The sequence below is a fragment of the Venturia canescens genome, chromosome 9 (assembly GCF_019457755.1).
Source record: "Venturia canescens isolate UGA chromosome 9, ASM1945775v1, whole genome shotgun sequence".
In the NCBI taxonomy this organism is placed as follows: domain Eukaryota; kingdom Metazoa; phylum Arthropoda; class Insecta; order Hymenoptera; family Ichneumonidae; genus Venturia; species Venturia canescens.
In genome coordinates, this window is record NC_057429.1 from 16596081 (window position 1) to 16620621 (window position 24541).

At 37.8% G+C, this 24541-nt stretch overlaps 4 protein-coding genes and 1 long non-coding RNA gene across 6 annotated transcripts; 4 read left to right on the top strand and 1 right to left on the bottom strand.

Annotated features, from left to right (window-relative positions):
* Positions 1-160: 160 nt before the first annotated feature.
* ND-B12 (NADH dehydrogenase [ubiquinone] 1 beta subcomplex subunit 3) lies at positions 161-1491 on the top strand. Of its 2 annotated transcripts, none has more exons than XM_043428723.1 (2): positions 161-367; positions 978-1491. In XM_043428723.1, exons 1-2 carry the CDS (start codon positions 176-178, stop codon positions 1317-1319), a joined length of 534 nt encoding a protein of 177 aa, XP_043284658.1. In that variant the 5' UTR covers positions 161-175; the 3' UTR covers positions 1320-1491. The 2 variants fall into 2 exon arrangements, with proteins under 2 accessions (XP_043284658.1, XP_043284659.1); XM_043428724.1 differs by having other exon boundaries at positions 161-355.
* Positions 1490-6033, bottom strand: LOC122416049 (meckelin). Its single transcript, XM_043428717.1, has 13 exons — positions 5711-6033; positions 5451-5618; positions 4991-5301; positions 4707-4913; positions 4312-4578; positions 4068-4219; positions 3823-3988; positions 3442-3726; positions 2836-3342; positions 2465-2736; positions 2164-2344; positions 1862-2075; positions 1490-1780 (listed from the first exon to the last, which is right to left on the bottom strand). The coding sequence occupies exons 1-13, from the start codon at positions 5913-5915 to the stop codon at positions 1554-1556; spliced, it is 3162 nt and encodes a 1053-aa protein (XP_043284652.1). The 5' UTR covers positions 5916-6033; the 3' UTR covers positions 1490-1553.
* Positions 3982-5899, top strand: LOC122416054 (uncharacterized). The gene is made up of 2 exons (XR_006262051.1): positions 3982-4303; positions 5079-5899. It is a non-coding gene; the product is annotated as an uncharacterized lncRNA (long non-coding RNA).
* Positions 6034-6800: 767 nt separating the features above from the next.
* epsilonCOP (coatomer subunit epsilon) lies at positions 6801-9077 on the top strand. The gene is made up of 2 exons (XM_043428722.1): positions 6801-7181; positions 7929-9077. The coding sequence occupies exons 1-2, from the start codon at positions 7080-7082 to the stop codon at positions 8724-8726; spliced, it is 900 nt and encodes a 299-aa protein (XP_043284657.1). The 5' UTR covers positions 6801-7079; the 3' UTR covers positions 8727-9077.
* A 3611-nt stretch (positions 9078-12688) lies between these two features.
* LOC122416047 (probable multidrug resistance-associated protein lethal(2)03659) lies at positions 12689-23141 on the top strand. The gene is made up of 13 exons (XM_043428715.1): positions 12689-13540; positions 13660-13977; positions 16254-16678; positions 16959-17115; positions 17213-17415; positions 17646-18034; positions 18177-18391; positions 18474-18692; positions 18946-19126; positions 19221-19406; positions 19523-19979; positions 20150-21225; positions 21332-23141. Exons 1-13 carry the CDS (start codon positions 13464-13466, stop codon positions 21479-21481), a joined length of 4053 nt encoding a protein of 1350 aa, XP_043284650.1. The 5' UTR covers positions 12689-13463; the 3' UTR covers positions 21482-23141.
* The last annotated feature ends 1400 nt before the right edge of the window (positions 23142-24541 follow it).

Consider the following 24541-nt stretch of genomic DNA (forward strand, 5'->3'; position numbering starts at 1 on the left):
CACTTCTTCGGCTCAACTTCTTTTCGTCCCTGTACATTTTTTACTTTTTACCCACACATATGAAACACACTCGTCGTTCCAGTGTGCACGATATATATTTTATCGCGATTTTCAGGAGCGTACCAAATTCATCACTATTACCTGACCTCCACATTCGATTCCCTTCCCTCCCAAAATGTCCGACAATTATTCATATATATATATTAGCCTCTATAAACTTTCATCGATCGTAGCTACTGTCGCCACTATCGTCTCGACTCCTCTGTTGGGGCAGTTGGGGCTCGATTCGACCAACAGCCAACAGCTGTACGAGATTTCTTCTTACTCCCGTCATCAACAAATAATCACTTTTAAGGTTATACATTATGTAATAATCACCGTTGGTTTTTTTCTTTTAGAATTCTATTTGATTACGTGAATTTTCTAACCATTCGGTGCCCAACAATTGCCACTGTTCCACTGTCATCGAATTTTATAAGTATTTCGAGGTTAGGCTCTCCAAGAAAAACAGAAGTAGTTGCTGCTCGTAGATTTACATTCCTTCGATATTTTGAATTTTGAAAAGCAACTTACTCATGTATTATCTGGTGTTATTTGTTTTTGCTCTCCAAAAATGAGTGCTCGAATAAAATCATCACAGTTATCAATTGGTCGAACGTCGTTTGTTCGTACATTTTTCGAATTGTACCATTTGTTTAATTAATATTCTTTTTCAGTCAACCATCAGTTTTTCTGCCAAAAAACTTAAACCGTGGGATTTTTCTGAGCCGTGAAGAAAAAAAACCGAATATTTTATTTTCTCTGTAACAATTCAAGTTTAAAAATAACATTAAAAAGGCCAATCATGTTTTTCTCCGATGCTTCCTAAATAAAACAAGAATTCGATAGATTTAATGAAACGATTTTAAAAATCATGACTCCTAAGATTTTGTAGAAATTCAATTTAAAAAATTCTTCTAACCCTTCAATGTCGATAGATAATCATGGGCCATGGTCATCACGACCCCAATCCAGGATGGAAAATACCAGATGCATCGGTCTACAAATTAGAGGATGCCCCATATTTAGTACGTTTGCAAGAAGAGTTTGCGAAAAAGGGGTTGAAAGATCCATGGGCAAGAAACCATATATGGAAATATCACCCTAAATATGGAACGATAACTTCTCGATGGTTCACAATGTTATTCCGAGGATTCAGAGTAGGACTTGCAGCGTTTATTGTGACTCTTGGAGTGGAAAGAGCCCTTGGCATCAAAGATTATCATCCCCATGGTCATGATGACGAAGAACACGGCGAGGGGCATGGTGAACATCATTAGGAATTGTGAGAAAATAAAAAATTCTAAATCCTTTTTTTCCACAATGAAAAACAAATCAATATTGCTTAGTACCATTTAAATTATGATCCAAATAAACTGCATTGTTAGCGGGTAAAAGTGACACAAGTCTGTCCTCATGCATAGAGGAAAAATAAAAAGTTCTCGTAACAAATATTGCCAATTTTTATTCCCATAAAATTGGTCATCTTTTGATGGTAGAACAGAAAAATATGACTAAGAAACTAAAAATCTCTCATCGATGAAAGTCTTTTCTGCCAAAAGACTTTTCCCATTGAATTGGACAACTGCGTCAATGAGTTTCGAGACCAGAAGCACAGCAAATGAGGCGAGAATAAAATTTTCCCAGAAAACGAGAACGAGAAGGAAAACGTTTATTTCAAAAGTGGCGAGGGTCCATTCATTCCCATGGAAAATCGTACGGTCGAAAGAGTAAGCATTATCTGAAAAGGATCCCAAAGAAAATTAGTTACAAGAAGGTACAGAAATTCACATTTGTCAAAAAAAATTCTCTTCCCACTCACCTACGTAAAAAATGGATTTTTCGTGAACATCAGCCATTTCAAAATCGCACATTTTCTCGATAAAATGTCTATCTTTAACAGTGTAATCAACATTTTTGTAACAGTGATCGATAAATCCGGTGAAAAATTTTTTCAGCTTCAAATAAATTTTCCACCGCTCGTCCCAGTCGGTAGGAACGTTTGAAATATTGCTTCTCAAGAATCGTCCATTTCTCTGAAAAATGGTCATGATTAATACCGACAATAACAAGGAGTTTATCGGTGAATGGAGGATTCGGCTAAAAAAAATTCATTCAATTTACCGAATTTTGGGAACCCACGAGCCTCTCGTAAAAAGTTCGAAAAGTTTTCGACACGGAAATAACAAAAGTTTGCTCAGTCGTGCCAGGAATCAATCCTCTGTGAGCACACAAATCATTCTCCTCTCTCTCCAAATCTTTTATCAGAGTCAAGAGATCAGTGTCTGCAAACCCATGAACGGATCTGGAAAAGAAGAAAGGAATTCTGTGGAATTGAAAAATTGGAACAAGAGCAAAAATTTCGATAACATGAAACTCTCCGTTCGGAAAACATTTTAGAAGCATTTCCTACACCAACTCCTACCTCCCATGGATGTAATAGCCATAGTAGTCGTGAGATAACATAAAAACGCTGACATTGGCCATGGAGCAGAGATCAACAAACTCCTGTAGTTGATTTTTCACGTACTTCTGATAAATGAAAACGAAAAACCACCATTGCGAGGTATAAACGAGAAGATAAATGAGCATTCCAACAGCATACTGAAGCGTGAAGCTTTCGGCAGTCGAGAGAGTCTCGTCAGGCTCAATTACTAGATTGGGAATAGTCTTGGACGAATTTTTACCTCCTATAATCTGCAAGAAAACAAAATTCGGCCGTAAGAAATGGGAAAGAGACCAACGAAGGCAAAAAAGATCGTGAGGCTTTAATTTTTTACAGAAGATTCAAGAAACCTCGAGAAAAAACAGAGTAGCGAAGATTTGGAAAAGAATGTTGATTTTCCTTTTCGTTTTGATCCTCAGCCACTCGTTAGCAACGACACAAGTTCGCCAAATGCTGACGGAGTGATTTTTCTCCTCTGAATTTTCTTCGTTTATAGAAAAATCAGTTTCAGAACAAACGGTGGCGACTGGTTGACCGGCCGTTGGATTATCGTTCGGAATTTCATTGTCAATCGAATCATCTCGACTGCTCGACACGCTTGCGAATGATCGGGAAGGAGACGCCGTTTTTTTTCTTCGTGCTCCAATTATTTCCGAAGCACTCTGCATATTTTTTCTTCGCTCATTCGACGAGCTCAGTTTTCCACCATTGTTAAAATGTTTTCTGAGCGCCAACCTCGGTGAATCCCATTTATTGGTCGACGCAATAGCCTCGAACATTATCCTTGGCTGTTCCCAGTCGATGAAAAATATGTTCGTTCTTCGCTGATGATAAACCAGAGACAACATTTCCATCATCTGTAATCGCATTTTCATTAAGTTTACAATCAATTTGTCACACAACGGGAAATTGAATAATATCAATTCTAATAATGAATTCAAATCTTCGATTCTCACTTTAAAGGCAAAAGAAATGATCGTACAGATCTTGATAGTCCATTCATTTTTCGAGTTCGGAAGTAACACGTGAACAACTTTTTGTCCCTTGTAAAATATAAACGTATAAATACAGAATCCCGAGCATATGATGATAAGAATATTTGCTACAGCAGCAAAACAGTAAATAATAAAGGAAAGGAAGGTCGAAACGCTCGCTAAATTTTGGCAACTCCTTCGAGAATAACTCCAAGCTTGAACCATGGCAAAGGTCACTGCCAGGCCTGTGAAAATTCCAATGCATACCTGCGAGAATAACGAACAAAATAATGATCGAGGAATGAAATTTTGACGAGTATCAGAGTGTGAGAGAAATTCAAAATTTCATCAATCGAAGCTTACTTCGATCGCCCCGTTTGCTTCGTCGTCAGGGAAACTGTAGCTGACTTTGTATTCGACTGGAACTTGGACGTTTTCTATGATTTCGCGATTTGTCAGCTCGTCGTACTCGACTACGAGGAGTGGTGGAAAGACTTTGCCACGTTCTGCTCTTTCTTGGAGTTTGACGCTGAATAACAAGAATCACCTTAGCAGGACATGAAATAAGAATAATTGGAAAGTTACGAGCATTTTTTACCGAGACTCACACAAGCTGCAGCGATTTTATGTACCGAAGAACATGCAGCTCCGAACCTTTCGAGAAACTGGAATTTTTCGAGTTTGAAATCGCCCTGTAGCCAGTGATTTTATCGACCGAAAAAAACCTTTTGACCAATTGCCATCGCGACGAGTCTTCCCCCTGATCAGTGACACGCATCCGTTTACATGAAAATTGTATCAACATTAATTAATGTGTTTGCTCGAGCATGGCATTCCCAATTGAGTACGTACAGCCTGTTCATTGATATTTTTAATCAAAACTGGCACCGGATGCAGAATTCTTTTGTTGCTATTCATTTTATCATAATAAGCCAAAAATGGCACGAGAAACGTCATTTTCGAATCAGTCAATTCGGTCGCCGAAACTCTACACTTTTTGAACAAATTCACTCCAAAGGGAAGGTTCCCAAAGAATGGGCAGGGCAAATTGGGCTCGTTGATGGCTTCGAATTTACCGCGCAGCCCAAATTTCGCGACAACTAATTTCAATTTGTTATTCTGAAACAGAAACACCCATAAGTTTTTGAATGTTCAGAAATTCTGTCAATTTTACTAAAATATATAATTTACAATAAAAATAAATAATAATGAGAGTAAATTATGATAAAATACAAAAAGCAACTCACTATCTGATCGTCCTGATCGAGCGTGTAACGTTGAGTTATTGTTCTACGATTCAAAATAATTCTTGCCTCGTCTTCTCGATAAAAAATCTTAGGCCTGTTGCCTAATTCATTTTTTCCTAAGAAAAGCTTGCAAGCTATGCTGTCCGTTGCAAAGAGTGTCAACGAGCACATATTCGCCAATTGGGAGCAAGCTTTCCGGATGCCATTCTAGCAAATTGAAAAAAAAGTCAATTTTCATACGATTTTTTAAAAATATAAGAAAAATATTTACAAAGTAGTTTTACCTTGCACGAGTGGAAAATGAAGCGTAGCTCCCTTCTAAAATAATAACTGTCGATGTGAATTCTCTTTTTCTGGAACTTGACTACATAGGTGTTCTGTAAATCTGGCCAATCTTCCGGAGCCTTTATTGGCATACAATATTTCACTAAATTATTCCAAGAGGGATCATCGAGGGGAAAATCATCTCGATCGACATTGGCCCAAATTTCGGAACAAGGAAGACATCGAACGTGGTCGTGAGACGCGAATGTGTTTTTTGGACATGGAAGACATTGCTGTGTGTCCAAAAGTGTGCCGTTCCCATTTCTCTCAACTGAAAGCTCAATATGCATTTTTTTTTTTCAAATTTATCATGTTCAAAAGTTTTCAAATAATCGAGAGAACGGTGGTTTCCGGAAAAATGATTATTTTCAAAAATGACTAGACGAAAGTATTCAATTTCATTTTTTTATCGTTATTTACCTGTCATAGAATTTCCTAAACAGCCACAAAATTTTCCACGGTCTCGGCAAGAAATGCACTCAAATTCGTCGGTGGTACGAATTTTTCCCACTCCACAGGACACGCAGACCGGAAGTCCATCTTTGAATGCGGCGGTTTTGCTTCTTTTGTCACAAACACATTCGTAACCTGAGAAGTTATGAATTTTGATAATTTTTTTTTGCTAGTAATGAGTTAACGGTAAGTTTGATCATGCAAATTGATGGATTGACGAAACTGACCATCATTGGACGCTACTAAATTGCTGGGACACTTTTCACATCTAAATAAATCGGTGTGGAAAAATTCGTAATCTTTGTTTCGACAACTCGAAGGCTCGCTCCATTCGAACCCTTGATCTTCACTTTCACAATGAACAATTGGCGATGTTAGAGAAGAAAAATAAAAAAATAGGAGGGTTGATACTTTCACTGGTGTTTGATTCATTGTTATGTCATTTTTTAACGTTTATTTTCACTGAGTTTTTGTTTGGAGTGCTTGTATGTTTGCAATCGTTTCGCTTATTTTGAATAATAAGAGTTGTCATGGCAACGCTCATCGGATAAGTCAAGTTCGTGGAGATTACCCGGAAAAAACGCTAGACGTAGTTCCAAATATTACGCATAGATGTTGCCGCGGTCGTTTTCGTCGATAAAAAAAGATTCGATGACAGAAGTTTTCAATTTTGTTGACAATCGAATACAGGACTAAGTTTCGTGAAAAAAAGACCAGGAAAATTAATAATTTAAAAAAATGTGTCTACCTCGTGAAGTTTATACAAAAAAACATTTTTACCACATAAATTTTCTATTATATTACCTCACTACCTCACCTTCGTTGGTGGATTTTTCAGGTTAACAACTTTTATCAAGAATAAAAAAATATTATTCTCAATTCGAAAACCATAAATATTGTATAATTTTATTGGGTAATTTGAATTTTTTCTACGCGTCGGTGCATAATGGTTGTGCAATGATAAAATTATGGCAGTCGGTCGATGTAGAAAAATGTAATATTTAAAATAATTCCGAATGGATATTGGATAATTTGTTCAGTTTGTTTACATTCAGCGTCCGGCGGACAGCCAGCGAGAGAGAGGGGGACAGAAGCACGGCGCAGGCGCAATATGTTTTGCTTTACTCACCGGACCGGAGAGTGTATTTTATTTATCGTGAGACTGACGAAAGATTTACACTAAAAAAAGTCAGAAATCCAAATGTAGTCGGGCAAGTTCACGGAGGTTGCTGGATCGGATATTTCTGGAAAAATGCCCCTGGATGTTGCCACGTGCTTGTCGCACAGGCGCGTAATCACAAGGGGCGGCAACCCAAATTTTATAGATTTACGAATTCGGCCTGCAGTAAGGGCCCAGATATAGCTAATTTATTCTTTTCATTTTTTATTTCATAATTTGAGTCGAGAACAAATCTATTGATGATGTAAAAATTCAATTATTTATTCGTATCTAATTATTTTATAACGTTTCGGGACGTTTAAATGTGACACTCAGGGACTCGAAAGTAACAGTGCATGGGACTGGCGTGGAATTCGCCGGGAGTGAAATAAAGTACATGAGTACCGTAAACGTCATCGCAACACATTTGGCCCAAGATGGCACGTCAGCAAACCGACGTCGACGAATTGTTCGACGTTAAAAATCATTTTTACATTGGCAATTATCAACAATGCATCAACGAAGCTCAAAAAGTGAAGGTGAGATTTTGTTTTTTCCAAATTACAATAAAATCGACTGTTTGAGTGCGTTGCCGTACGAGTAGTTGGAGCTGTTCTAAAACCCACGTACTTGATGAATTACATACCTCTCACTTTTTCGATTACGAGATAAGGGGCACTAAACCCTTCTCCAACATATATATATATTCACATACGTATGTGCATATATTTATGTTTTTGAATCCAAGTTTCGAAAATTTAATAAAAACAAATCTTACGATACATTTTCCATGAATGTTCAACCCTTGGTGACTAATGAATCCGTTTGTATCATATAAAATAAAAATAGGGGAAAACACTGTTAATTTTATTTAATAGTGAACTAAATATCATTTTGACCAAAGAATCGTTCTGAATTGCCATATTTTCACCCATAATAAATCCTCTAACATTGTATCTTGATTCGATTGAAATATTTCGGTAAGGTTAGGATTTGACATCAAAGTTTGTATAGCTATATATTGAAGGAGCAGCTGCCGTATGTTTTCTACTCGTAAATTCATTAATTTTCCTACATCACTTTAGTAATTTTTACAAAACATCAAAAATTTCTCGCCTAAGCTAACAAAGCAAATTTTAAAATTGTTATATATAAGTGAGAAAAATTTGATAATAAAAAATCATCAAAGGTTGAAATAAACAAAGTTGAATAGAAATGATTAATGGTCAATCGATAAAATGTAAATATTTCTTAAATAAACTTATGTATGATGGTTATTTTTGCAGTCAACTCTGCCCGAAGTGATATTGGACAGAGACGTCTTTCTCTATCGAGCTTACATAGCTCAGCGAAAGTTTCGCGTAGTGTTAGATGAAATAAATAATTCATCATCGCCAGATCTGCAACCTCTGAAGACGCTGGCAGAGTATTTTGCATTTCCGAATCGACGAGAGGCGATAGTAGGCGAGTTGGACAAAGTGGCGAACAACGCGACGACGGATAACCACAATTTTATGATTGTGGCAGCAACGATTTACTATCACGAGAAGAATCTAGAGTCAGCCCTAAGAATATTACACAATACGGATCATCTTGAGTGCATGGCGTTGACCCTGCAGATATACTTGAAAATGGATCGTTTGGACTTGGCAAGGAAGGAATTGAAGGCGATGCAAGAGAAGGACGACGACGCTACATTGACCCAGTTGGCTCAAGCATGGGTAAACATAAGCAGCGGCGGTGAAAAATTGCAAGACGCCTATTACATCTTTCAAGAAATGATTGACAAACACTCGAGCACGAGTATGCTGCTGAATGGTCAGGCAACCTGTTTCATAGGGCAAGCTAAATACGAAGAGGCGGAAAATGCTTTGCAAGAGTCGCTGGACAAGGACAGCAACAATCCGGATACACTCATTAATATGATAGTTCTTTCTCAACACATGGGCAAACCCCCTGAAGTAGCGAACCGTTATTTGAGCCAGTTGAAAGACTCTAATCTCGATCACCCGTTCGTGAAGGAATATTTGCAAAAAGAGGTCGAATTTCAAAGACTTAGAAAACAATACTCGTCCTCCGCTTGAATCGATCGCCCCTCTCCCGTGGCGATTAGAAAAACAAACAAAAGTATGGGACGAGAATTAACTTCGCGTTTTTAATCAGCTTAGAGTCTCTCGTCACTTTGAGGCTGCTGGAAATCACAAATCTTACGAGAAATCACGCATTCAAATCTAGCGTTCGAATTCAGTAATCATTATAATTCATGAATCAAGTCCATGATAATAGACCGTTGGTTATTTGAGAGTTTGACTATTTGTTCCTTTTATACTTATATACATCTAAGGTAAACCTTTTTGTTTAGTCTCTTCGAATATATCTCAGGAGCTCAAAATTTTTTCATCGTGAGAATAAAAATGATTGAAAAACTTGTTGAACCTTTTGTTTATCATGAATATTTATTAAGTCTCGTTTCCAAAATTCTTCATTTACAATAACACCAACCTCTGACGGTCTATCGATTTAGAATAAGCGATAACAAAAGAACTTTGAAAACACAAATACATGTAACGATATGGCTGCCATTTTTTAATCGTCTGAAAAAAAAGAAAAATTAACGATAAAACGAGAATATTACGAGAAAAAAGAAATCAAGGAACAGACAAATTCATCTCTCGTGCATCGTCTTTTTTACCATGAAATACGACTTGATATTGAAGGACTGAATATGTGTTTGGGTCGTAGAGAACGCAAAAGTAAAGAAGAGAAGAAAAAATTGGTTGAGAGAAATCGTTGCACTGATTTCCCAGGCTCGTTGTTTAATCAAATTTCTCTGAAAGATTTGGATCAGCACACTTGAAGACGTAGCAAACAGGATCGAGAAACAGTAACGCTGAGCTCATGAATAACGATTAAATAAACGTAATTATTGTAGAGATCCATAATGTTCGATTTTTCGAAACGGTATTTATGAAAAAAAAACAAAAAACACCATTAGCCATCGGAATATTCGCCGATAACTTGACCGTGTGATTCTCGCAGAAAGAGTACTTGCCGCATGATTTTTCACATCTGACACAAGAAAAGTGTCAGAATGATGTGCTTCTATCACGAATTTGTCGACGTATCAATAATCCAATTGATCCCGTCTTACGAGCCACCTGTCAAGCCGAGAATTTCACGATTATTCCAATTGTAATCAAAGTATCAAAGGTAGAGACAGTTTGAGAAATGAAAATGCGTATTGCAACGGGTTTGCTTCGTTCGAGACAATATATAAACGAGTTATAGAAAGGAAGGAAGAGTGAGAGAGAAAGTGAAGTGAAATATTGAAGAAATAAACGTATAAAAAAAAAAAAAAACATTGGCAAATATTTCATTTTGCCCCGAGAACTCTGCTCAGCTGATGTTCCAGCTTGTTTTACCGATCAAAATCACACACGAGACATCTCGATCATCCAATTTTCTTGATTTCGTAGAATTTATATCGTAGGAGTTAGACCCCATAAAATAGCAACGACGCACTATAAATGAATCAGAAAGTACTGTCATCGAGAAAACCCGTAGCCAAGCCGGTTAATTACTTCACTCACATTTTCTCTCCAAAGAGAAAAACTCCGAGCGGCGATTCAATGCTTTGTTTGAACAGTCAATCGAATTGGGTCATGAAACTAAATAACCAAACACTCGACGATGTGGTTTTCAACATTTTTATGTACTTTTCTACCTGATAGCATTTCCAATGTCGCGAACGACCGTTTTCATTTTTTTAACGTTCGTACAAAACACTTGTAAAAACTTTTCACGCGGTGGAGCGGCGGAAAAAATTAGAAAATGGAAAATAGTCTCTTTGAGATAATTTTCTACGCGGTCTTTTATGCATCCGATTACCAAAAATGTTGCCAAAATGGAAAAACGCGTGCGAATAGAAAAATGTCGAAATTTAAGCGGTTGCGAATGACATAATTATAAAAAATAGCATATCTCCAAAATCTCTATAACTCGGTCAAGGATAAACAATGAATCTTTATTTTTTATCTATTCCATTTAGTCTCATCCATTACGTAGAACACAGCAATCAAATGAAATGTCATTTTTAAAAGAATCGAAGAATTTCGACCGTTATCTTTGCGCTGACAGACAAAATCGTTATCTCCGTTATTAGGCGTTTGGATCGATAGGGATCGCGAGGTGAAAAATCGGTCATCGGTAATAATAAGTAACAAGTTTCTGAAAGTACGAAATTTCATCTCTTTCATTCGTGGGCACTAAAAATAAAAGTGTGATGGAGCATTGTTATCAAAAAGTTGTACGGAGCACGAGATATTAAAGGCGCAAAAAAAGGTGTCGCAGCGATGTACGACGAGATAAACCGCCGGGTATGGGGATACGTCAAGATTATAAAAGAGATTATCGTATCGTAACTATCTCGAAAACATATACGGATTTTATGAATGAACAAACAAAATTATCCGGACGAACGATATTTGGTAACTTTCCACACTGGTATCAGTAAACTTAACTTTGCGGCTTATCGATTTTTCCTCCTGCCTAGAAATGATTTTCTCACTTGAAAACTCTTTTAGTACTGAAAGGGAAGAAAACATGCGAGATCCTGGTCGATAGCTTATCGGGAAGACGTGCTCGATAATTTCGAATGTCGTCCATCGAAAGTTGCTGATTATAACGTTCATCCAAATATAGAAAGTGTTTTTATTTTTTCTTTCGATAAAATCCAAAAGGTTGAAGAGAGAGAGAGAGAGAGAGAGAGAGAGTTGTTAATTAGCATGAACGTTTGTCAAGGCCGTGCCTTTGGCCGTGACAATCATTCTCAAATGTCGTATCGCGAATGATTTAAAGTTATTATCTGACTGTGCAAACTTCTAATCAACTCTTACACGTGTATATTCTCTCTTTCCTTTTCCATTCATTAGCGAATAATCTCACGGGCACTCGTAACGGTACTGTGTACATAGCGAATATTTTGAGCGCGAAGGAATAATAATAAAGTCTGCAGCGCCGCGGGGCTCCAACTAGAGGGCGGGCTGTACATAAAACGGTGTGTTGAACAGGGTTGCCATACGAAATTGGTGAAACCGACGAATTCATTGGCCAATCCAATGGAACGAAGACATTATTTTACCGTTCCGCCAGTTTACTGATAGAGAAAATTTAACAGTCATAATGATTGATCAAATTTTTATAATAAGTCTTTACGATTATTTTGGTTGTTTACTTGTTTAAAATAGCACAGCACTCGTACTTTTTCTACGTGACCAATCGTCTTATTGCTGATAAAAAATGGACATAAAATCGTTGATGTTATTCGCCGGTATAAACGATTAAAGAGGAAATATTCTACGGCACACATTCGTTTGAATATAAAATTACCGAGCGATTACATAAACCGTACACTTTTTGTACTCGTGAATCGCGAAAATTAAGTAGTAATTTCATTTTGTTGCCTGTCATTGCTTATATAATGCGTAGTAATAGGTTCATCAGTGCTGTCGTTTCCCGTGTTCAGGCTTCCAAATTCATTGAATTTGGTCGTTTTACAACTTCCGGTCTTTTTAGTGACGACATTTTTGAAACAGTAATGTACACACGAACGAGAGTACAAATCCTCGTTTTCTATCGCATGCATATATCAAAAGTACTCGTTCTGGACCCAAGACAATATATCGTTGCAAGGAGATATGTCGACAATATGGATTTTGTACGATCGCGAAAAACGTCAGATCATTGGATGTCAGCATCAGTTTTTTTCCTAAAATTGTGTCATAACTTGAAATTTCTCAAAAACCCTAATAAAATTTCAATTAAAAATTTTTAACTATTACATGCAGCTTGGAATTTTTTTTCGAATTTACCACTGTTTTCAACATGAAACTGACGTAAAGATAAATACATAAATATAAATAAGTATGCGAGTGCGTTCATCACATTTAACTTGACAAATAAACAATCATGGCGACGCCCCTCAAATATGTACGCAAATTTATTTTCATTTTTTCATGCAAGAACTCAAACTCATATTTTCATGTTCGAAAAATATGATGCATGTACGTATATGTGTATATATATAATATGTCGCTGACGCGGTTATCTTTGCTTCGACGGATTATCAGTCAGATACGGGAGCTAAAACTCGGGGACGAGGAAACGCGATGGTTTTTAACCGGTGGCTCAAGTAGCTAAGCGAAGATCTCGGGGACCGCTCGCATTTGTGTCCAATCATCGTTCTTGCATAGTAGCTTCGCTCACGTGCCGCTCGACAGTTGCGTGTGAACGCACGTTGTTTTTTCTTTCCGACAATTGTATTTAATGTATATACGTATATGCATAAAGTGAGCGATAAATGATTAATTCGTATTGAATCAAAGGCTCAATGCCCATTGTGGTCGTGCGCGTTTGTCATTCAATTCAATACACGAAGCATGTAATAACACGTGAAATTCTCGTATGCCGAGTTTCATGCTGAAATAAAAATTACTACATGCTAATGAGCCAGTGAATGGAAACAAAAAATATATAAATAACGCCGTTTAAAATTAGCCTCAAATTTTGGGAGCCAACGTGCACACTTATATAAAGAAAGTTATCGGTGAAAAAGAATTTCAATAAGATTGTACCGTCGTGAAATCTCAGCTCTTTTATACTTTCCGTCCAAGGGCATTGCGGATTTGGACATGTCGGACGATTGAGTGAGACAGTGTGAGAGAGAGAGGAAGAGAGGAAAAAACGTTTAGTTGCTCGAATCTCGAATCGTTATTACGGTGCGAGTTGAGTTTACTCGAAGATAGAAACGAGACTTATTTATAATGGATGGAAAACCACAGATCGAGAAAAAGAAAAATCCCAGGGAAAGTGCCAATCCTCTCAGTATTTTGACATTCTCGTAAGTAAAAAAATTAAGTGAATTATCACTTTAAATTATCAAATACCGTTTTCTTTTCTCCCAAATTTGTTTATCTATTTCCTTTTTTGGGGACTTTCTTTGGGGGGTACCTTACGCAGATGGATTCTCAAAACCTTCTGGGTTGGTTATCGAAGGGATCTCGAAATCGAAGATCTCACTCGACCTCTAAAAGAACACAAGAGCAGTGTTCTTGGTGAAAAAATTAGTGCCGCTTGGGAAGCTGAGGTGCAACGGGTTGAAAAAATTGAATCCAGCCGATCAAAAAAAAAAGGAACCAGTCAAAATGCGGAAGAAGGAAAAAGTAAAGCGAGCTCGAGTGGACTCCAGCCGAGCTTGTTGAGAGTCTTGATTAAAGTTTTTGGCTTCAAAATTATGATTTATGGTATTGCTCTGGCCATTATGGAAATTCTTCTTAGGTGAGTCAGTTGATTTTCTACTCTTTGAAACAATCCACTTTCCATTTTGCAGATCAAAGTTTCATTATGTCAAAGCAACAAAAGACAATATTCAGACTTCGAAACTATGATATTTCAGCTCTTGAGTAGATTTTTTAGGAAGCATATTCTGGGTTAATTGAGTCAGTGAAAATCAAAGAACTGCATATTACACAAAATTTGCTGCTGTTGCGACTAGATTTTTTTAATCAGAGCCTAAGTTTAAACGCTCAAGGAAAATCAAATATACTGTGCCATTGAACGGTATATATTTAAGTTGCATATTTCAGAATAAATGTAAAAGAAACAGGATAAGACAAACATATAGGATGAAAATTCTAGAACTGAACATTACATTGCAACGTTTCTTTTCTTTTGATATTTTTCGTCTTATAAATTGTCCTTTGGCGGAAGATGGTATAATTGAAGATTACACTTGTGTTTCATTTTTTATAGTTTTTAGTTTTAACTCAGCAACAATTTATAGGTGCTAGGATCCTTTTGAGCCTGTGTAGCTTTGATGTTACTCGAGAACCTCAAAGGCATATTTTGAACGTTGCTAATCGCAGATTTTTGTGGAATCACTCACAGTTGGTGCAATATTGCGTAATATTGCTTTTTGGCATTTTCAATTGACCCATTTTATGAGCATTATTTTCAGATGAAAAAGTCAGTACAAATTGTATGCGAATTTGATGTAACTGCAGATTGTTTCAACCGTTGTTCCTCGGGCTGCTGATCCGTTGCTACAACTTGGCGAAGTTTAAATATTCGCCAATTCACGCACCAACGAGTATCGGCGATTCGAAAATAGAGAAAAACGAAGATGCCGCAAGATCGTTAAGTCCTTGAAAAGCGAATGCCCTTCTATTACACCTTGGAAGAAAACCAATCCAAAACATAACAATTTTGTTCTCTTGAGATCCACCCGATCGCGTGAGCTCTGTCCCGTTTATAATATATCAAATTTACATTCGACCTTTCATACTTAACGCATTATCGTCTACTTTCAAAGTTTTCATTTCAATACCGATTCATAATAATAGAAAAAATCTGTACATTTGTATGTACGCCTCGAGGACGGAATTTATATAGTAATCTCGAGAACGTTACGAGTGTCGTCATTCTGACAGGTATTGGGATGATTTTCATACCCCTGATTTCGTATTCCATTCAACTACTTTTATTCAAATACTTCTAAAATATATACGAGCCTGAACAATGAGTGCGATTTTATCGTTTTCATGTTTTATTTATGTGTAGATTTATTCCGATTTTTATCGTTAATTTTTGTTGATCATCAATCAAATGTCTAAAATTCAGTTCACATAACGAGGTTCACATACTTCTGCTAACAAAGGCTGTCAAGTTTACTTTTCGCTCAATTTCATTGGTCAACCCAAAAAATTGATATTTATTTGAACATTAATTTATATTGTTATCTACTTGAAACTTGAACTAAATTCACGATTATGGAACGTCAGAATTCACTTTCACTCAAACTGTTTCCCGTAACTGGTTTATCTTTACAATTTTGTTGAAAAAAAAAAGAATCCTTTATCGAGCCAAGCACCATTTTTTTCGTTCACAGCTCTCTAATCTCATTAATTCTTATCAGTGTTCACTGTAGTCACCTTCATCGTAAATTTACATCAACTCTGTTTGGGTGTGACGTTGAAATAATATTTTTTCCTGTTCCCCAAAAAGTGTGTTGCGAGAATGATTAAAATTTGCCTCGTAATTATTACGTCTGCAGGCGTAACGTTCAGTTCAGCGTTCACGAGGTGCTCGTTTCGTTTTCTAAACATCGTAAACAACGCATTAAAAAATAGCCACGAATAATCGAAATGGATGAAGCAGAGTTTCCAAATTGGCTGCTTGAAGAAGTTTTGTTTTTTTTTCTAAATTCCCACAATAATTTCAATTTCTTTTTGTTAAGAATAACGAAATCAGATGTTCTAGTCGTTGGATGAACGTTTTTTTTCAATCAGGCAACAGAATTATGAGTGTGAGCCAATGACTTCGAAATTGACCTACTTGGAAATTCTATTATTTGATAGTTGATTGCTTCATCAAAGAGTAAATAAAATTCGTTATCTATGTAGAATATAATTAATTAGGGCATTTCGTCAAGGGCGTTTGAAGTCGATAGATTCTCGAATATTAACTGCAATGATGAGCATGTTAGAAGCACCGTTTTTCCTTATAAACTAATATTGTAGACTAATATTGTATCTGCCTCTCGTTATGAATTGCAGGGTTCTGCAGCCGTTGTTCCTGGGACGTTTATTGCAATTTTATTCCGGAGAAAATCCATCAGCAACGGACGCTTATCTGTTTGCGGGCGGCGTTATAATGTGCTCGGCGATAAACATTTTCGTCATACATCCGTACATGATGGCGATATTGCACATGGGAATGAAAATGCGGGTTGCTTGCTGCACGTTGATTTATCGAAAAGCTCTGAAGCTTTCAAAAACAGCCCTGGGCGAGACTACGATCGGACAAGCGGTTAATCTTTTGTCAAACGATGTCAACCGCTTCGACGTTGCTATTATATTTCTTCATTATCTGTGGATCGGACCACTCGAGACAATTGTTGTAACGTATTTTATGTACCAACAAGTTGGACTTGCCGCCGTAATTGGCGTCGCGTCACTCTTAATGTTCATACCGCTTCAAGGTTCGTTGACTAATTGCATCGTGATCTAGTATTTTCTTCGTTTCTTTATTTCATTCTCATTCCATCTAACAAAGTACTTAATGAAACAATGCAATACACGCACAAAATAAACCAATGCTTGAAAGTTTCCTTCGCTCATATAGAATTCAAACGAATGTGTGATCTCAAACTTAAAATTCAAACAAATTAGGTCAACAATTTTTTTTTACACTTTGAAATGTAAATAAATGTGAAAATAATGACAGATTTAACCTTTCATTCGCCTTGTTTTATGTTACAGCATTTCTTGGTAAACGATCTTCCGTCCTGAGATTACGAACTGCCATAAGAACCGACGAGAGAGTACGACTTACTAATGAAATAATAACGGGTATACAAGCCATTAAAATGTACACGTGGGAACACCCCTTCAGTAATCTCATTGAAAAAGCAAGAAGGTACTTTCGATGCTGTTTCTTATTTGCGCAGAAATCAATGCTTTTTCATTTCGTTTTAAAAGAATTCTGGTTTTTACAAGGGTTTTTGTTTTTACAGGCGCGAGATCAGTGTCATTAAATCGACCTCGTACATCCGTGGCGTTATCATGTCCTTTATTATTTTCACCACGAGATTATCCCTTTTCGTCACCGTACTCGCTTACGTTTTGGATGACAAACACATCACTGCCGAAAAAGTCTTTATATTGACGGCTTATTACAATATTTTGCGACAAACGATGACTGTATTCTTTCCGCAAGGTGAGTAGGGAGAAGCTTAATTTGAATAGAATTCGTTTTTCGTTTGTACAGCTGTACAGTTTCCTCGCCAAAAATGTTATATTTCTATTTTTTGTGGTATATTTTTTATTGAATTTTTTTTCTTATTACGTCAATGGTGAGATTTTTCTTCGAGTCATAAGATTTCATGATTGTCGAAACAAAGGAGTTTTCCGTAAAATAATGATCATGCATTTATAATTTTAATGAAGGTATAACACAAGTGGCCGAAGCGTTCGTGTCAATCAAGAGGTTACAAAATTTCATGATGTTCGAGGAAGTTAACGACATAAATGAGAATAAAAAGACGAGCACTGGCTCTCCGCCTCCTGTTGTGGAAGAAAAAAAACGAGAAAAAGTACACACCGAGAAGCCCGTGACGGGAAGCCGTCGCGAGGGTACCGGTGGCGACGGTTCTGTCATTCTTGATCGTTGTTACGCCAAGTGGCTGAATTCGGATCGCGAAGATACCCTACGTGCAATTAATTTCAAAGTCAATCCAGGCCAGTTAGTCGCCGTCGTCGGACAGGTTGGATCTGGAAAATCGAGCTTACTGAATGTCATTTTGAAAGAATTGCCTGTACGTTCGGGCAGTGTAGAGGTACGTTGAATATTGAAAAATGTTTAAAAATAAATTTTGTTTTTAAATGCGAGTTTTACAGTAATACAATTTGAAACTTTTAATAATAATTAAGAATCTTAAATTTTACGCTTATAATGAAGTTTTTAATTTTTCAACTCAGGTGAATGGCCATATCGCATACGCGAGCCAAGAGCCTTGGCTTTTCGCCGGTTCGGTGCGTCAAAACATACTATTCGGGAGAAAAATGGAGCAGCGTCGTTACGAACAGGTCGTAAAAGTTTGTCAGCTCAAACGAGATTTTACTCTCTTGCCTTACGGAGATAAAACGATAGTGGGAGAGCGAGGAATTAGTTTGTCCGGCGGTCAACGGGCAAGGTGAGATGATAATTCAACGAAACTAATACTGTTTTTTTTTTTTTTTTTTCTCGTAATTGACTTGAAAATTACGTGTTTACAGAATAAATTTAGCGAGAGCGGTTTACGCCGATGCACCTATATGCTTATTTGACGATCCTTTGAGCGCCGTCGATGCTCACGTTGGAAAGCATATGTTTGAGGAATGCATAGAAAAGCACTTGAAAGGAAAAACCAGAATTCTTGTGACGCATCAGCTGCAATTTCTCCGAAACGTTGATTGGATCGTTGTTCTCAAAGACGGTGCTATACAGGCTGAAGGGTAATGATCATTTCTTGGCGTTTAGTACGAAAAAATAATCGGAGCGGAAATACGTCAATAGCAACATCCTTCATAAGTCATGGCTTATTCATTTTTAATATTTTTTTCATGCGAGTATTAATCATTTCTGACCACATCCGTCACACAATTACTGCTGTTTGAGTAGAATTCTGGGATTGGAAAAACATTGCCAAAATTATATAAATACATTTCAATATCCAGCCAGAGCTTTATTTTAAAACTTCCTTTGCAGAACATATGAACAGTTGGCAGAAATGGGTGTCGATTTTGGTCGATTACTGGAGGCTCAATCGAAACAAGACGACAACTTGTCGGCGCCACCGAGTCGGAGCGTCTCTCGTCACACGAGCATTACCTCACTAAGCTCGTTCATGACCAATGAAACTGGGGGCCAGCAGAACGAGCCTGATGAGGTAACGAACTAAAATTTACTACACGAAATAATATTCTTTTACAAGTATCGTTACCATTATTATTATCGAATGATATATTTTTGATTGGTCAAAGGTCGCCGAAATGCGAACGAAGGGCAGCATCGGCGGACACATTTATTCATCGTATTTGCGGGCTGGTGGCAATTGGTTTGTTGTTATTATGGTTATTTTACTTTGTGCCGGAGCCCAGTTAGCTGCTAGCGGTGGCGACTACTTTATCGCTGAGTGGGTCAATATGGAGGAACGCGAGCATGAGAATGTGAGTCAATTTATTGTCGTGTGATTTCTTTCCTTTCAATCGTCCGAAATATTCTTAGAATTACGTGACTGCGTGCGGAAGAGACCTTGACTGGTTGGATGGATTTTTGTTTGCAGAAAACTCTCGAATCGGGGCTTGAAACAGAAAAATATGCGAGACCTTTGGATAGAAACACTTGCATTTACATCTACAGTGGTCTGACCGTACTCACGATATTAATTACACTCGTTCGATCATTCTCCTTCTTTGGGATGTGCATGAGAGCATCGATGAAACTCCATGATCGTATGTTTCGGAATATCAGTCGTGCAACAATGCGTTTCTTCAACACAAACACATCGGGTCGCGTGCTCAATCGGTTCTCCAAAGACATGGGTGCTATCGACGAATTGTTGCCAATAGCGATGATCGATTGTATACAAATCGGTCTGTCACTTCTCGGTATCATAGTCGTAGTTGGCGTCTCAAAACCTTGGCTCATGGTACCGACCGTGGTGATTGGACTGATTTTTTACTTTTTGAGAGTCGTTTATTTGGCGACAAGTCGCAGCGTCAAGCGTCTCGAAGGAATAAGTAAGTTTTTTCGATATCAGAGTTAGCAAGAAGTTTTCGATAGAGGAAATCACTTTTTTATTCAATTTTTATGTGAAATAGAAAATGGTAGATGTGAATTGAAAAAGTGAAGAACTGCGCTCTCTGAAATACACATGACACAGTGTGGTAATCATGAAATTTGATTACAGCACGATCGCCCGTGTTCGGTCATTTGAACGCCACGCTCCAAGGCCTTGCTACAATACGTTCGTTCGACGCTGCTGAAGTATTGACCGAGGAATTCGATCACCACCAAGATCTTCACTCGTCCGCTTGGTACATATTCATCGCTTCATCTCGAGCGTTCGGTTTTTGGCTGGACATTTTCTGTCTGATATACATCGCTCTCGTGACCCTGAGTTTCCTTGTGCTCGGCAACAACGACGATCCTACTTCGACGCCTGGCGGAAATGTGGGTCTCGCGATAACTCAGAGCATAGGTTTGACGGGAATGTTCCAGTGGGGAATGCGCCAAAGTGCCGAATTGGAAAATCAAATGACGTCGGTCGAGCGTGTTCTCGAGTACAGCAATTTGGAAAAAGAGCCGCCTCTTGAGAGCGCGCCGGACAAGAAACCAAGAGAGACGTGGCCCGAGGAAGGCAAAATCGAGTTTAAACGTGTTTACTTGCGTTATTCGCCGCTCGATCCGCCCGTTTTAAAAGACCTTAATTTCGCGGTTAGGCCACACGAGAAAATTGGCATTGTCGGTAGAACCGGGGCAGGTAAATCCTCCTTGATACAAGCTCTGTTTCGTCTTGCCGACATCGAAGGTAGAATCGAGATCGACGGTGTTGAGAGCGGCGAAATCGGTCTTCACGACTTGCGTTCCAAAATCAGTATCATACCGCAAGAACCTTTCCTCTTTTCCGGCACCCTGCGATCCAATCTCGATCCCTTTGACGCTTACGAGGATAGTCGTCTTTGGGAGGCATTGGAAGAGGTCGAGCTTAAAGAAATGGGTCTTGGAGCTCACATCAACGAAGGCGGCAGCAATTTGAGCGTTGGTCAACGACAATTGGTCTGTTTGGCTCGTGCCATCGTACGCAACAATCCTATTCTCGTACTCGACGAAGCGACCGCAAACGTTGATCCACGTACGGATGAGCTCATCCAAAAGACGATTAGGCGTAAATTTGAAAATCGTACGGTACTTACAATAGCTCATCGACTGAATACTGTAATGGACAGCGATCGAATACTCGTTATGGATGCCGGTACTGTGGTGGTGAGAATTTTCCCTCTTTATTAATAATTTCAATTTTTTTAATTGCCAACAAATCTGTCGCAAACTGTAGTCCCATTAATCATTAATTCTTCTTTTGTTTTTCCAGGAATTTGAACACCCTCACGTTCTTCTGCAGAATACAGATACAGGATTCCTCTATAGTATGGTTAAAGAGACCGGAAAATCAATGGCGGAAGCATTGACCGAAATAGCTAAAGAAAATTATTTACAGCGGCACAGTACAACGTCTCTTTAACGACAGACAGAAGCATGCAAGAGAAAGACCGATGAATATCGTCAGAACATCGACCAATGGAAATTCTTCTCGTACGCCAAAGTCTTCGTGATATACGTCGATTTCTTCGCGTAATCTTGCAAGTAATTTATTTGGTTATAACGCCCTCATGCCCCGACACACTCAAAAGTCTGTTTTTGCGACTCACGTCATTCTTTCTTGTCCTCCCAATCACTTCATTTTATAATATTATAATTAATGGAGAAAACTCGTTGACGACAAGTGCGTCGAGGCATTTCGGCAACTGACAACTGTCACGTCGAGAGATTAGTTCGCAAAAGCGCGGCAAACTCACACAACAGGCAGTATTATTTTATCTAATGCTTTTCTACGTATGTACATACACATTACATATATAATATTTATAGATGAAAACAGATACAATTTACGATAATACTGCAGTACTTAGAGATAATTGTAGGTTTTGCCAAAAATGTGGCGATGGAAATGTGCTTGGAAGAAAAAACAAGGACAGACAACGATAATGTTCCCGTCGTTGACTTATTGTTGAAAATTCAAATGCATTATTGATATACTAAGAAAAAGAGACGTAATTGTTTATCGTACTTTTGTACTGTTGAATCGTTGTTCCAAGAAATGAAAATTGTATTTTTCTATCGTTGCGTTATTTGCAACGCTTATTTGAGTGATAATATTACTTAAATGGTGCTATAATTCAGGAGAATGGATGAAAAAAAAGGAAAAAGGCTTATCGCCGGTGCGGCGTCTTGACACGATCCGATATCGTTGATCGTTCTGCACGTGTACTTACCGAATTTTATGCCCTGCTCTGAATTTCAAGCCAAACTTACGATTTTTTTGCTCACAGTGAGCTTGAAGGGCCAGATTATTTTTGGGTCGTTCTTCCAGTCGCTTCCAAGGCTAAGGTTTTGAAAACGGGGATAGTTAATAATCCACCAGGTGCGAACTTTCCTAGAAATGTTAATTTTCAACTTGAAATTTGCAGCTCGGCATTGATTTCACATCGTCGAGAATTTCGTCGACTAATTTACTGAGTAACTTGGCGATGGGCATGGAATAACTCGGGGCCTTAAATATACAATGTAACTGGAGCAAAAAACAAATTTCGTGCATGAACTCTTATCTGGTTTGATTGTTACGATCTACCAGGGTAAAAACTTCACGCTTTGTCCAAAGCGAAACAAAAAACTTATTGCAATGTTTCTTTATTGATTGAAGAAAAAACAACATTGAAAAAGTTCCAGGTAATATAAGTTTTAAAAATATTTTGTAATCCTATTGGAAAATGCCATTTTCACGATCGTGATCGACAGTTTTTTCTTTTTTTTTTCTGTGGGAGCGTCAACTTGTTCTCTTCGGCATCAAGCATCTTTGCTCCTTTAACGTTATTTTTGCTATTGTCGTTTCACTATTCCACGTCGTGATAAATCGTGTGACTTTTAGTGGTAATTCATTTGTTGTTTAACTGTTGAAATTACCATAATTATGGTGCGAGATGAATGATAGAGTATTTTAACCGGAATCGATATACTCCGATTTCTACCGATTCATCTTACAAAAAAGTGCCTAAACAATAACAACAATAAAACTGCGAATGAATATTATTGAAATATAGATATATAAATATTTATTTACATAACTCAAGTGTCGCCAGTCATTTTTTTCGAAAAAATCCTCAAAAGAAAATCTCCTAGCAAAATCTGTTGCAATAAGGTAGCTTTTTTTGTAAATTCAAAATCATCGTTCACTCTGATACTTTAATGTGCTAATCACAAATCCAGGAGTCATTTGGCCCAATGCAATTCGTACGCTGTGAGCCTATGTGGACGACTCCTTCGGAAAGGCTCGACACGGGAGTTTTCCAGGTGACGAAATCGTACGATTGACCTTCCGAAGAATACATTTCCGGTGAGTTTTGGCTCGATGCAATTTTTCATCGGTGCTTTGCACGGCCTGTGAAAAAAACGTTCGTTTTTTTTGACTCTTCTTTTTTACTTCATATCATTCGGGAAATTGAAGTGGAAAAATAGAGCAACGTAAGTGTGACAGTCTTCGTGGGGAAGCTTCCAGCGTCTGTTGACAGAAGGTTTGACTATTTGAACACGACTCAAGAAGTAGTGAAAATATGTTGGCTCACCGATATGCAAAAGCTGCTCAACGTAGATATGAAATTGAAGAAAAAACATATTTAGATCGAAATAAATGATAAGAAATGTTACAGATACAAAAAGACTTTGAAAAATGAATATCTAGCCTCGTTTTTATACGAGTTAATGTAAAGAATCACATGCTTTTTGATAACGGCGGTTGTGATGCTTCGAAACATAAGAATGCGGTATGCATTTGGTGTAATGGGAGGTTCTAAGAAAGATAGAAGGCAAAAGAAATCGTGATAGCGGGAATATTTTACTCGTATGCTCGATTATATTCCCATTTTTGAATTAAATTCGGAGAAACAGCATAATTTATGGTTCATTTTCATTCGTTTGCAATGTTCGATGACTTCAATTTTTCAATGACTCATGTAAGTTCCAGTCGTTCCTTCAGTAATTGGATCGAAAGGTTTTTCTAAACCGCGGTTATTATTATTGCTCTCGCTCCATGTTTTTCCTTTCGTTAAAATCGATCGCACAGCTCTCGTATAATTCTCACAACGGAATATTCAACGTTTTTTTTTATAACGAGAGTGAATGAAGTGATCGACGATGAGAAGAGGCGATGAGAAAGTATAAACCTGTTTGAATCTTTAGCAACAGTATGCCACAACGGGCGAAACAGAACACGCTATCGCGGTGCATATTCGCTTCGGTTACGTACAGCTTGTCCGAAGATTTCCGAACATCTCCGAGCTCGCGGAACGCGTGGACGAAGAGCAAGTGAAAAAGGAGAGCGTTCGCATTTCCCTTACCGTTAAATTGACGAGTGCCTGTTCCATAAAGCACCGACTTTATACATTCCGTCGGTGATATCTCAAATTGACGATCCATACGTGCACAAATTAATCGAGACTTCGAAAGGACACATAAGTGGCATCACGAT

What these genes read in the sequence shown, in the direction of transcription:
- epsilonCOP (XM_043428722.1), top strand. Translation starts at nt 7,080, where the DNA reads ATGGCACGTCAGCAAACCGACGTCGACGAATTGTTCGACGTTAAAAAT. An exon ending in ACGAAGCTCAAAAAGTGAAG is followed by an intron (nt 7,182 to 7,928) that starts GTGAGATTTTGT and finishes TTATTTTTGCAG; the next exon opens with TCAACTCTGCCCGAAGTGAT.
- ND-B12 (XM_043428723.1), top strand. Translation starts at nt 176, where the DNA reads ATGTCCGACAATTATTCATATATATATATTAGCCTCTATAAACTTTCA. An exon ending in CTTTTAAGGTTATACATTAT is followed by an intron (nt 368 to 977) that starts GTAATAATCACC and finishes CAATGTCGATAG; the next exon opens with ATAATCATGGGCCATGGTCA.
- LOC122416047 (XM_043428715.1), top strand. Translation starts at nt 13,464, where the DNA reads ATGGATGGAAAACCACAGATCGAGAAAAAGAAAAATCCCAGGGAAAGT. An exon ending in CTCATTGAAAAAGCAAGAAG is followed by an intron (nt 17,116 to 17,212) that starts GTACTTTCGATG and finishes TTGTTTTTACAG; the next exon opens with GCGCGAGATCAGTGTCATTA. An exon ending in GGTGCTATACAGGCTGAAGG is followed by an intron (nt 18,693 to 18,945) that starts GTAATGATCATT and finishes CTTCCTTTGCAG; the next exon opens with AACATATGAACAGTTGGCAG.
- LOC122416049 (XM_043428717.1), bottom strand. Translation starts at nt 5,915, where the DNA reads ATGAATCAAACACCAGTGAAAGTATCAACCCTCCTATTTTTTTATTTT. An exon ending in TTTAGTAGCGTCCAATGATG is followed by an intron (nt 5,619 to 5,710) that starts GTCAGTTTCGTC and finishes ATAACTTCTCAG; the next exon opens with GTTACGAATGTGTTTGTGAC. An exon ending in TCGATCAGGACGATCAGATA is followed by an intron (nt 4,579 to 4,706) that starts GTGAGTTGCTTT and finishes TTTCTGTTTCAG; the next exon opens with AATAACAAATTGAAATTAGT.